Here is a 14,029-nt window from a genome sequence, read left to right as displayed (position 1 = left end):
AGTTTATTGTGATCCACACAGTCAAAGTCTTTAGCATAGTCAGTAAAACAGAAATAGATATTTTTCTGGAACTAGAACATAATCTGTATTAATTTATCTTATAACATCTATTGAACTTTTTATTATGGCCCAAAATACTATCTCTCTGGGTAACTGCTCCATGTGCACTCAACACTAGCATGGAATCTGCTGTTCTAGGATGTAGAGTTCTATAAATCTCAGTTCAGTCAAAATGATTGATAGTGATATTAAAGTCATCTATATTTCAAATATTATTTCTTCTGGCCCTATCTTCTCTTTTTGAGACTGTCACTACCCAGTGTTAGAATATTTGATATTGTTCTACAGCTCTAGGACAACCTATTCTGTTTTTTTCACTCTTTTGCACTTTTTGTTTTAATTTGGATAATTTCTGTTGGCCTAGCTTCAGGTTCACTAATTATTTTCTCTACTGTATTCAATCTGCTAATTAGATTAAGGAATTCCTTACATCTAATATTGTAGAAATGTTGTTTCTAACATTTTATTTATGTCTTTCTCTTTTGTATGGTTTTAATGTTCTTTCTGAATCCCTTACCTGTCTATGGTTATTAGTCATAGTTGTCATAAAGTTCTTATTCGACAGTTTCATACTAAGCTTTCAAGACTGTTGATGATTTCCTCTCTGGTCCTTCTTGCTTGCTTATTTCTTTTTTTTTTTGTATCTTACAACATTTTATTATCTTATAATACTCTGATGCATAAAAGAGTAGAAGCTGAATTGGGCTATACTTATTTCCAGTTCTTTACTTCTTCCTGCTTGTATGTCCAGGATCTTGTTCTCTCACTCTCTACCAAACATGAGATTGTTTACATATGCCATAGCTCCTTGTAGGATATTTTAAATTCTTTGCAGACTAACTTTACCCAGTTGCCTGTGACTTCTGCTCTGTGATTTATTCCAAGAAAAGTATGATTTTGTAGATTAACCATCTCCTTTTGGTGGTTAGAATGGAAGTGATATTCTTTTGTGTCTTTCTCCATCCTTTTCAGAAATGGAATTCTATGTTTTAAATTTGAATTAATTCATATATCTTCTCTAGAAGTTCTCTTTTGGTAGAACCTACCTGCTTTAGCAATGCTGTTTGCCTTTCAAATTCATTGTGGAGGGTCCCCTTAGATACATAGTTAACTTCCTTTGTCTCTTTGGTGGAGCTGAAACAGGGAAGAGAAGGCACAGCAGTAGTCTCTGTCACTGTGACCTGAGGACACCAATAAGTAAATGATGAGTTATGGGGGAAACTATAGGAAGAAGTGTATCCCCTCTTGTTTCATTTCCCCATACACAAAGTCTGAAGTTTCCCACATGAGTGGGTGACCTCTCACCTGTTCAGGTCCCACGTAGGTTCTGGGGACACAGAAACCAGCAGCTCTTCTCTAGAGCACATATTTGGCCCATGCTTCAGGCTTTCTCTAGAAAGAAGGAGTTGTCTTCACCTGTGGGTATTCTCCCCAAATCTTCAGATTCAGATCAGAATATGAGAAACCCTATCAGCCTTTCAAGGCCTAGACCACACCCTCCTAAGTCCCAGAAGGGGGAAAAGCAACATAGCAGTATCATCTGATTCAACCAACTACTGTTTTCCCAGAAATCTCCCTTATCTTCTGTTTTATTATTTCTAAGTTTATTTTTCAAAATAGTTTCATATGAATCTTTTATATGGATCATGTTTATGATCATAGCATAGACAAATGGGCTATATCTCCTTGAATGCAAGCACTTTAAGGTGTTTTAATTGCGCTGTCTTAGTGCAATGATCTAACAGTTATTTAATAACATTAAATGGTATTAATAGTACATTGTATTTCTAGACCATGCTTAGAAGGGAAGTCTGCAATATTGGTATTCACCTTGTAGTCTCAGATGTGTGCATTGTGGGAAGTCTTCAAATGTCCTCCCCCTGAAGCATTCTTGTTTACATTCATTTTAAGTCCCTGGGAACACAACAAATTAAGTTAGTTACACACAAGATGTCTACTTCTGTAGTCATTCTACTGTGATTTCTGTGAATAATTTATCAACCAGTTAAGGCTCATCAAATCTGGCTTTTTATGTGGAAACTATCTGTATGGTCTCTTACTGTTTATCTCAACGTTTGAAATGCTATCATTTTAAATAAACATGTTTCTCCCTAAACAAGAATTTCATTATCAGAAGAAAGAAAAAAGAGTCTTGGCACATCAGGGGCCTGTCTGCTGGGATGTGTGTTCAGCATCCGTCACCTCCCCGTGTTGTCTGATGCCCTTGAGTTCATTTTCTCCCTGTATTTACTCCTGTTGGCATCACCATTCCTCTTTATTTTATTTTATTCCAGGTGCTGGGGTTCCCCAGTTCCAACCGATTGCCCTGAATGGCCGAATTCAGGTCCTCAGCAATGGGTCTCTGTTGATCAAGCACGTGGTGGAAGAAGACAGTGGCTACTACCTGTGCAAGGTCAGCAACGATGTGGGCGCGGACGTCAGCAAGTCCATGTACCTCACGGTGAAAAGTAAGGAAGACGAGCTCTTCATTTTACCTAAATAGGGCTCTGGGGCTTCCATTTTCAGTGGTCTCCACGCACACTGTTTAAAAACAAAACAAAACAAAATGTGGTTTGTTGCAGCTGGGGGGGTTGATGTTTCCTGTCTTAAATATACAGTTGAAGAGGCTAGTAGAAGTTCAGCGACTGTCAGAATATGCAGAGTGTGCATCAGAATATGTGTCCAGGGCAGGGAGCCCTGGGCTTCCCTCCCTCCACTCCCCTGGCCATGGGTTCGGGCTCTGAGCAGCCCAGCCGATGAGTGGGTTGCTGCCTTTGGCACCCAGATTTCTCTCCTGTTGATTTTATCATGGAAAAGCCTAGTGCAAGGTCTCAGATGTGTTCTTTTCAGTGGTCTCTTCATGCTTTTTGTCATTTGCAAGCTTGTCCATAGATTTCCTTCTTTAAGATCACTGTGAAATCAAGAAACTGGAAACCTCATTATTAACATACATCCCTACAAGAAGATAAAGCATATAGGATTATACTTAGCGTCCATGTTGCTGACAGATCTTATAGGAAAGGGTGAAATTATTTTTGTACTTTGGTTGCTAAACCACCAAAGAGAGGACATAAAGTAGACCAGCTTCTACTGAGCATTGCTCACTAGCAAATGGTTGTACATCTAGTTTACACTGAATGGCTTACGTCTTTCTTCATTTATATGCTTTGCTACTGTGTAGATTGAGATGTCTTCCTGACCACAAGCTTTAATCAGACTTCCTCTTGTTTAACTATGCTGTGTATAGGTTTTCAAGGATCTCTACCATCTTATTTATTAGGAGATTGGACTTAAAAGTGAATTTCAGTGCTATGTGTGAGAGAGACAGAGACTTAAAGACTAGCTACAAGAATTTATTCCAGTTAATCTATTTTTTTCTAATATGACAATGAAAATATCAAGCTATCTATTGCTATACTTTTGTTTTTCTGTTTTTTATTTTTATTTTTTTTTAATTTTATTTTATTTTTAAACTTTACATAATTGTATTAGTTTTGCCAAATATCAAAATGAATCCGCCACGGGTATACATGTGTTCCCCATCCTGAACCCTCCTCCCGAAACATGTAAAATATCATGTATGAAACGAGATGCCAGTCCAGGTTTGATGCATGATACTGGATGCTTGGGGCTAGTGCTATACTTTTGTATCATTAACAGATTATAGTTCTGAAATAAGGTTGCTTTGAAATATTAATACATTGTGGACATATCAACACATAATTTTGACTGCTAAATGTCATATTCTAGAGAAACTGATTTGCAATAATTAGAGGACAAAAAGTCATATCACTTAAATCCAAAGTTGAAGTGGTAATTTTTAAAAATAATAAATTGATGAAATATTAAGGAAACTCAAGATTTGAGGACCAACATTGACCAATATTGATCCATCTTTCCCCAACAAAAAGAATATATTTTGCATGCTAAAAATAGCATATTTTAATGAAAAATGATTCTATTTTCCAAAACAATAAATGAGAAGAGGAGCATCATTTTACATTTTTACAAATGCCTTTAAAATATGGTTTTATAGAAGACTGTTCAGTTCTGATGTCTCTTTCTACATTTAGACTGTTAAAATATACTGTTCTGGTTGAATTAATAAAGAAAATTTAGCTTTGTACAGACATGTTGTCAGAAAAGGAAAGAATATTTTAGTAGCTTTCTCAGATAATTGTGGATATTCTTCAGTGATTCTATACCAAAACTCAATCAGTCGTGGTTTTCAATAAAATAGTTACCATGTGGAATTTGAAATAACATTAATGACTTTTCATACTTGGTTACACTATTCCATTGGTCTTTCTTGCCCTTTAAATAGAAACTGCACACAGTCACAATTTTGTAACACACTATGAAAGCGAAAGTGAATGTCGCTTAGTTGTGTCCAGCTCTTTGTGACCCCATGGACTATACAGCGCATGTACAGTACAGTACATTTCTCCAGGGCAGAATACTGGAGTGGGTGGCCGTTCCCTTCTCCAGGGGATCTTCCCAACCCAGGGATCGAACCCAGGTCTCCCGCATTCCAGGCAGATTCTTTACCAGCTGAGCCACAAGCGAAGCCTGTAACACACTATATTGGTCATTTTAAAAACATTGGTTCACTGAGTTACACCAGTCTAACACATGTTTGACTGAGGCATTTCACTGGTGGTGGTGGTCACTCAGTTGCTAAGTTGTGTCGCACTCTTTTTGACCCCTTCGGCTGTAGCCCACCAGGCTCCTCTGTCCATGGGATTTCCCAGGCAAGAATACTGGAGTAGGTTGCCATTTCCTTCTCTAGGGGATCTTCCTGCAAAAATCACATTCATTAATATTACCACTCATCTCCCGAGCAAGGTGGTTAAGAATAACAATTTAAAAAAATTGTTTTCTATCCCACTAATACATATCTAGGCTCTAATAGATACAGAACCCTCTGAAGGACGTAAATACAGTCAACCATGGACCTTGCCTTCATGAATGAAAGAATGTATGTTTTGAGAAAGGAGACATCAAGGCAGGAGTACAGCCTGCTAATCACAGTGCAAGGAAAAGAGTAAGGTGCACAGAGATGCGTGGGAGGACAGCACCATCATTTTGAGGAGATTAAGGGAGGTGTCAGAGTGAAAAAATCTTTTAAAATGGGTAGAATTTGAAAATGCAGAAATTGAAGGTTTCCCCACATCTCTCTCCATACTTTTGATGCTGGTATTAGAGTAGACATGGGACCACAAAGATGTCCACTTCCTCTTAATGGGCTTTCCCTCCTTGGGACCATCAGGCCTGAGTGTGGACAGCTCTGCTCCAGCAGAGGGCACCCCTGTCAGGACAGAGGGGGGGACACCTGGAACACACAGGTTCCCATCCCTTGTAAAGGCATGGGAGGGAGAGAGAGCAAATATAAGAGATCAAAAGACTCAAAGTGAGGGGTAACTGTGTTTGAATGTTGTACCAGGTAGGTGGAGGGGACCAGAGAAAGAAAAATTCATAGTGAGTGTTTGTTCATCAAAGACAGATGTTCTTAGAGCTAGCCAATCTTAGTTTCTGTCTCTCAAACCATATAGACTATTAGCAGAGAGGTGCATTTATGAAACAGTTCATTTCACCAGTTCTTGATAACTCGCGGGTAGCTTTGTACAAGATTGAAGTCAGGAGGACAAGGGGATGACACAGAATGAGATGATTGGATGGCATCACCAACTTGATGGACATGAGTCTGAGCAAACCAGACACGGAAGCTTAGCGTGCTGCAGTCCACAAGATCGCAGAGTCAGACAGGACTGAGTGACTGAACAACAAGCTTTGTACATAATTTCAACTTCAAGCATCTGGTATCTTTAACCCTCTAAAAGCACAATGTTTAAACTCTGAAAAGCAAAAACATAATTTCATGAAGAGATATAAAAGCACAGAGACAGAAGATACACAGTGACTCTGTTGCTCCAGTGATGGCATTTAAACGAAAACAACAGCTAACAGAGCGATGGCTTGCACTTGTTCTTCATGTACTTGCTTAACAACACTACTGAGTCTGTGAACACTGACAGGCTTAGGCTGAGCACATGGTCATGGGAGACCTGCCAGTTGGTGTGTAGGTAGTTTTTACCAGGAAAACAGGAGGCAGTGGAAACAGAGAGCCTCCACTCTGGCCTGGCACAGTCAAACTTGGTACCCAGCTGCCAAGCAAGCAGCCCTGCAGCCATGGCGGGATTATACCTGACATTGCAGCACAGAGGTTCTGGGCTCTTCTTATCTGATGCTACCCAGGCTTGCATCAGGCATGATTTCTTTAATGTTTCAAAAGAAACTGCACTGCCTTCAGTAAAAATATTAAGTATTTTCTATTTTCTATAAGTCATTAAAAAAAAAAACTGGTCTGCAAATATTTTTAAATGCAATAGGACAGGGCTTTCTACCTGATCAGGTTTGTCAGGAAGTTAAAGTGGCTTCTCAGATGAGAGCTCTGGATGCCCAGGAAGGCTGGCACTGGAGTTTACATACACTTTAAAGACCCGAACACTACTACTAGAGCCTGGTATGGAGGAGGACTCAGTGGATGCTGGGAATCAAGTCCTGGTGCAGACTGGGTTTCCTGTCTGGGAAGTTTTCTTACCACCGGTCCAATGATTTCAAAACCCACCACTCTAATAATAAAGCAATTTTATGAGTGCCTCCCTGCCATCTCCCATTTTGGAGTCAGACATAAAGAGGCCATGGGAAGGGAAGATAGCAGGCAACCATGTTTGGAATGAAAGGTCGTGAGATAGAAAGTCATCATGAGATAAAAAAATAATCAGTGCATATCCTTCCAGCTTTGTTGGTATTCCTGCTTCTGATTCACCATTATAATCTCAATGCTGATTTATCATTTATGAAAGATCATCCCAGGGATAGGGACCCAAAACACCAGATAATGTTCAGGACTTTTGGCAAAAAGGACAGGGGAACTGGGCTCGACTTTGAATCAAATTTGGCCTCTGGTGATCATGCTACATCCCTCACCCCAGGACCATCAGGAGCTGCAGAAGTCTCTCCCACCCCCACATCAGGGACCACTTGGGATCTGGGGAATGTGGTCTTTTGTGCTAAGAAAACAATTCCTGAAGCTGTGGAATCTTTCAAGTGGAAGAGCTATCTTCTCAGGTGCCAAAATTGCACCCTCCACTGTCCCAGGTTTCTGCCCCAGCCAATCTGAGCCTGTGTGCCTCCGGGAACACTGCTTTCCATGTGGATCTCTAGCCCACGATGCCAGGCAGCTCTTCTTTCATCCACCACTCTCACAGGTCCCTTCTGATTCCCACATGCTGTGCAATAGAGCATCCCTCATCAAACAGGAGCAGGCGCTTCCCTGGGGAGTCTGTTACTCGTGGAATCCACCCTCCCCCACCTCTGGATCCCAGAGTCCACCCATAGGTTCCAGTCTAGTCTTGGTCCTCAGGCCCCCGCTATGAGCAGGTCCCTGGGTCCCATGCCACCTGATCTCCGTGTTCCCAGAATGTAGGGATGCCTGAGTGTGCATGCACTAACTCCGGTCAGACAGTCCCCAGGTCCTGGCTGTTTCTGGATAGTAACATGATTTGACCTCAGGCTACCTCTTGTCCTGTTATTGCCAGAGTGGGTGTTGGGGTGGAATACAATATTTCATCACTCTACACCACCACCCCAAATAGAATCTGTTCATATCCACCCTTGGACAGTCCATTCAACCCCTGCAACTTCCTGCACTCATGTGCCACCTCAGGACCGACAGGTTCACCCACGAACACCTGCAGCCTTGCCCTGTGATGCTCTGGGGGGAGGAAGGAGCACTACCCTAGGCTGACCCCCAGGGAGGTCATGATGGCCTGAGGCCATCCCACAGGGTGCTCCCAGGTTCCCCTGGTCACTCTGAAAGGCCACTCTGTACTCCAAACATAAGAGATGCAGGTTTGTGTTTTCTCTTTGCTGCTCACAGAAGTAGCAGACTCACATTTGAATGCTCTGCTGTTGTTCAGTCGATCAGTCGTGTCTGACTCTTTGTGAACCCGTGAACTGCAGCACCCCAGGCTTCCTGTCCTTCACCATCTTCTGGACCATGCTCAAATTCCTGTTGATGATTCTGTCCAACCGTCTCATCCTCTGTCACCCGCTTCTCCTCCTGCCTTCAATCTTTCCCAGCATCAGGGTCTTTTCCATTGAGTCGGCTCTTTGCATCAGGGCCAAAGTATTGGAGCTTCAGCATCAGTTCTTCCAATGAATATTCAGAATTGATTTCCTTTAGAGTTGACTGGTTTAATCTCCTTACTGTCCAAGGGACTATTTAAAATTTTGTGTTCCTTAAACTGTCAAGATAGCTTATGTGTGTCTTAGTCTAATGCTACTTTCCCTCTATTATTTTAATTCAGAGAGCTTCTATATCAAACCTTCTGAACCTTGATTCCTGGGCCCTGAAGGACTGTGAATAATGCCATGGGGTTAAGCAACCCCTTGAAACCATATGTAAAAATGTATGTGTTTATCTGGGGAGGGGGGTGGCGCGGAACATGTAGCCTTCGTGATATCCTCAAAGGGATTCATGACGAGAAAAGGTCAGCATGACTTTTCTAGAAAATTAAGGCCCGGATGGCCTCAAATGAAGACTGTGTGTTGTACTTTTCAGGCAAATATCTCAGAACATTGGGCTGAAAGCTACAAGCCCACAACAACAGGGTCACGCAGGTGGAAGAGGAATAAACAACCGTGAACCAGTGGCAAACTAGCTATTACTGAAAACTAGGTTTTGATATTTCTTTATCAAATGAAAGATCACATCCACACCGTGGTGCAGCCTTGGGGCTGGTGAGACATAAATGGATCAAAGGTATGCGTAAAGCGGTCAGCAGTCAGGCTCCAGGCCTACACTGCCTGGGTTCCGTCTGGTCCAGCCCGGTGCGCTGTGCAGGTGCCTCACCCTCTCTGCAGGACCGTGAAACACAGAGACAGTGCACACACCTCTCTCTGTGGCTGCAGTGGGGCTGACGTGAACCTTCACGTGTGAGGGCTCAGCCAGACACGTGGTTGGTGCAGGGTGAGGGCAACTGTCATTGAGCTGGAGGCTGTGACTACTGGTGTCATTCCTAAATTACACCCCCCGAGATGGATCAGTGCCTCCAACAGACTACGAGGTGTCCTGACTCAAAATCACCCAGTTTACACACTTTCCTAACCGTGGGGCCCACCAGGCCCCCTCCACGGTATCCGACATGTACACGTATGTGCATGCTCATAGCCCTTGCCCTTCCCATCTGAAGTCCAGTTGACAAAAGTACCTGCAGCTTTGGTGACGATGTCTGTGTCAGAAGCAGAGGATGGAGCAGAGCCTGGAAAAGGAAGCATGGAGAAGTGGAGGGACCTGTTAGCTGGCGGGACCCCCAAGTGGCTGTATTGCCGATGGTGGGTGCTGGGTCCTGCCAGGGAGGGCAGCTGAACGTTTGCATTTCACATCTTCCCTGAGCCTGGAATCCCACCAGCAGAAGGTTCTTGGTGTTAAGAAGGGATCTGCGAGATGGGAAGGCTACTAGAGCAACTACGATTTGTCACCAGCCTCAATTTCAGTTCCCCTCCTCTCTAAATATAAAGTGTTAAATTGTGTCCTCCTAGAATTCATAGATTGATGTCCTAACACCAGTACCCCCAGTTGTAACCTTGTTTGGGAATAGGATTTTTATAGATAAAATGTGTAAAAGGGGGTATTACTGGAGTCCTGTGGACCTCAGTCTAATAGGACTAGTGTCATACAAAAAGGGGAAATTTGGACACAGACATGGAAGGAATCAGCCATGTGAAGACAGACACTGCACTTGGGCTTCCTCGGCCAAGGGAAGCCAGCAGAGGCAGGAAGGATTCTCCCCTCAGTCCTTCAGAGAGAACACTGCCCTGCCCACACCTTGATTTCAGACTCCTGGCTCCAAAACTGTAGGAGAATAGATTTCTGTTACTTAAACCACCAGTTTGTGGCACTTTTTAATGATATCCCTGCATGCACTGAGTGACAGTAGAGATGTTTGGCTAAGTCTTGTGTTTGACTCAGAGCAAACACAGCAGCTAGGTCACCTGCCCCAGCAAGTAAATCCCAACCTGTCTGAACCAGTAGATGTGAACTCTAGTCTGAACCAACCAATGGCAGCCTATTCCCTTTGAGCACGATTGGTTTAAGAATGGGCATGTGACCACTTTTGGTCAATGAAATGTAGAAGAGATGTGTGATCATTCTGAAAAGATTTCCCTAGTCTTCATAGTAGACTCTGCAAGAGATACACATCTTTAAATTCTTGACCCTATCTGGAGGTGACACCTTGATTCATGGCGACACTTTGGCATTTTCTTGAGGATAAAACCGATACATAAAGGAAGGTAGAATAAAAACAAACAAAAAAAAAGTCCCTGTTTTCCATTAGTAACCCCGTATATTTCCTAGCCACTTCCCCATAATTCATCGACCCTTTAAGCCCAACCCCTCTTTTTTTGTTAAAAGGATACATAAGCCCCTGAGTCTAGCCATTTCTTTGAGTTTCCTTTTTTTTTCCTTGTGAACTCCTGTGCATGTAAAAATGAATAAAGTTGTGTGCTTTTTCTACTGTTAAAAAGAAAAACAGAAAAGTAGAGATTTGTCCCTAATCTACTGCATTTGCGATCTCCCCACCTCCGATTTCATCATTGTCTGGGAGGGCCAGTTATTTGATGGCTTTGCTGTCTCAGCCAGTATGGGTCAGGGTATTCTCATTTACAGCTGGAAGCATCCAGACTAAATAGAAAGCAGACAGCAGGTCATGGGACTCAATTTGACCATCACTGCTCCTCTCCTAGCAAGTCAGGCTGAGCACAACACCCCTGAGGGGTCCTATTTGGGTTGAGGAACCTGGTCTAAACTGGAATTCATCCAGTACGCTGCTCTGGGTTAGGGGAGGGGGGGTCTGCGAAGGAATGACAGCTGAGGGTCAACGGCAAGCTGGGGACCTCAGGCACATCCCAGAGCGGGGGTCAGTCCCTGGTGGACGGAGAGTGAAGGACACCAACAGCATCTCTTCAATGTCAGCAGACTAGTATTCCTCTGTGGGAAAGAACATGTGTTTTCCCTCCATACTTCTTTTTCCTCCTTCTTCTGTGTGGGGGCACCCTTCTACTCAGCAGCTGAAGCTATTTTTGCCAGTTCAGGGTAGTCTGCTGTTTCAAGGTTTCTGGGGGCGGTGGTACCAGCACCCTCGGTTCTCAGTCATCCGTCGCCCTCCATTCTGGCCTCCACTGAGCTGCCTGCAGACCCGTCTGGTCACTGTCGCCCTCCATTCTGGCATCCACTGAGCTGCCTGCAGACCCGCCTGGTCACTGCCTAGCTGCCCACAGGAGCCCCCTCTTGGTCACCCTGTGACCTTTTGCATTGTTTAGTAGTCATCCAATATTTGGGAAGATAAGATATGCAAATATTGAGACTTTCACTCTCTGTGACTCCCTTCTTTCTAGAATTCCCCTCTAATTTTCTATCTGCCTTGGCAGTCCTTAACTCTGCTCTCTGTAGATGAAGCTAATAGGCTTTTACTACAAATCCATACCCCGAATTAAATAGTTCCCTGGTAAATAAATAAAACCACACCAGTTTTATCATAAGCTCCACCGATTCATCTGGGCTGTCATTTGCTTTGTGAACAGGTGCATGGAAATAAGCTTATGGAAAGGGGAGGCTTGGAGGTTCCCCTGTGACAGTTAATGTCACGTTGTGTGCAGGTATTTGGGCTATAAGCTCACTTTTCTCCTGGGGACTCCCAGGTTTGACCTTCCTCAGGGACAATCTGAACAACTCATGTTAGGACATGTCCAAAGACAGTGCATGAGAACACTGATGAACATTTGTAATGCAAGGGTGGGTCACGGAGGGGTCCCTGTGGCCACCAGGGCAGTGACCAGTCATCTGCTCTTTGCAGCTCCAGATGTGGCTGCATCAGAAAGACAGAGAGGGTGTGAGCAGTGGGCCTTTAAATATATATATTTTCCCACTTATTTATGTAAATCCCCACATGCTTAGCCTAGTGATTCCAGCACCTAAACGTTAGGTGTTCACATGTGCGCATCTGTCCATTTAGCTGTTGATTTTAGGGACTGTTATGGAGGAGCACAGGGGCTTCCCAGGTAGCTTGGTGGTAAAGAATCTGCATACTAATGCAGGAGATGGAGGAGACGTGGGTTCGATCCCTGGTTTGAGAAGATAGATCCCCTGGAGAAGGAAATGGCAACCCGCTCCTGTTCTCTTGCCTGGGAAATCCCACAGACAAGGAGCCTGGAGGGCTACAGTCCATGGGGTTGCAAAGAGTCAGACAGGACTGAGTACGCACACATGCATGTTCTTCCATAAGATAGCTACATCATGTTAAGTGGAAGTATGGCCCTGCTATATTGTCTTTTTCAGAGAATAAACATGGTGTAAAGAAGTGTGTGTGGTGCCAGGTTGGCCAGTGGTGAGTTTGTGACAGTTAATGTTGTATGTCCACTTGGCTAGGCTATGGTGCCCAGTGTCAAACACCTGTCTAGATGATTCTAGGAAAGTATTTTTTGGATGAGTTGTTGTTGTTCAGTTGCTAAGTTGTGACCATCTCTTTTCAACCCCATGGACTGTAGCACACCAGGTTTCCATGTCCTTCACTATCTCCTGGAGTTTGCTCAGATTCAAGTCCATTGAGTCAGTGATGCTATTGAACCATCTCATCCTCTGCTGCCCCCCTCTCCTCCTTCCCTCAGTCTTTCCCAGCATCAGTGTCTTTCCAGGCTTTTCACATTAGGTGGCCAAAGTATTGGAGCTTCAGCTTCAGCATCAGTCCTCCTAGTGAATATTCAGGGTTGATTTCCTTTAAGATTGACTGGTTTGATATCCTTGCTGTCCAAGGGAATCTCAAGTCTTCTCCAGCATCACAATGAGATTAACATTTTAATCAATAGACTCTGAGGAAAGCAGATTATCCTCCATAGCAGCAATCCCCAACCTTTTTGGCACCAGGGACCAGTTTCATAAAATACAACTTTTCCTCAGACCAGTAAGGGGCTGGTTTGGGGATGATTCTGGTATGTTCCATTTATTGTGCATTTCATTTCTACCATTATTACACTGTGATATGTAATGAAATAAATATACAGCTCACCATAATGAAGAATCAGTGGGAACCCTGAGCTCAGGTGGTAACATGAGCAATGGAGAGTGGCTATAAATAAAGGTGAAGGTTCACTCACTAGCCTGCTGCTTACCTCCTGCTGTGTGGCCTGGTTCCTAACAGGCCACTAACTAGTACCAGTCTGTGGCCCGGAGGTTAGGGACCCTTGCTCTATAATGTGAGTGGGCCTCATCCAATCAGTTGAAAGTCCTGCAGGAAAACAGACGGAGCTGCCCAGAGTGAGAAGCACTTCTGCCTCCAGGCTACCTTCTCACTAGAGCTGCAAAGGTGACCCTTCCCTGAGTCGCCAGCCTGCCCGCTTCCAGCCTGCCTCCAGCCTTCATTATGATGACTCTGCTCCTCAAGACGAATTTACCTGTACCTCCATCTGATCGGGAGAAGGAAATGGCAACCCACTCCAGTACTCTTGCCTGCAAAATCCCATGGATGGAGGAGCCTGGTAGGCTACAATCCATGAGGTCACGAAGAGTCGGACACAACTGAGTGACTTCACTTTCACTTTTCCCTTTCATGCACTGGAGAAGGAAATGGCACCCCACTCCAGTATTCTTGCCTGGAGAATTCCAGGGACAGCCTGGTAGGCTTCTGTCTATGGGGTCGCAGAGAGTAGGACATGATTGAAGCGACTTAGCAGCAACAGCCATCTGATCGGCTCCCTTTCCCAGAGGACCCCAGCAACAGCCATCTGATCGGCTCCCTTTCCCAGAGGACCCAAACAGACTTTGATGTTAGTGGCTGGCAGCCCAGGAAGGACTGGGTTTCCCCATCTGCCTGCAGCTCCACAACCACAAAGTCTGCCTCCAGGAAGT

The 14,029-nt window shown here is 44.0% G+C and overlaps 1 protein-coding gene across 1 annotated transcript in view; it reads left to right on the top strand.

Annotated features, from left to right (window-relative positions):
- The window catches only part of DSCAM (DS cell adhesion molecule), an 857,668-nt gene that overhangs the window by 629,777 nt on the left and 213,862 nt on the right, over positions 1–14,029 (top strand). Inside the window, exon 11 of the mRNA XM_070795162.1 lies at positions 2,355–2,528. Coding sequence (XP_070651263.1) covers positions 2,355–2,528 — 174 coding nt within the window. The remainder of the gene's footprint in view (positions 1–2,354; positions 2,529–14,029) is intronic.

This window comes from Bos indicus, chromosome 1, assembly GCF_029378745.1.
Source record: "Bos indicus isolate NIAB-ARS_2022 breed Sahiwal x Tharparkar chromosome 1, NIAB-ARS_B.indTharparkar_mat_pri_1.0, whole genome shotgun sequence".
Taxonomy (NCBI): Eukaryota; Metazoa; Chordata; class Mammalia; order Artiodactyla; family Bovidae; genus Bos; species Bos indicus.
Note: the sequence above shows the minus strand (reverse complement) of the source record. Positions and strands in the feature narration are given on the sequence as shown.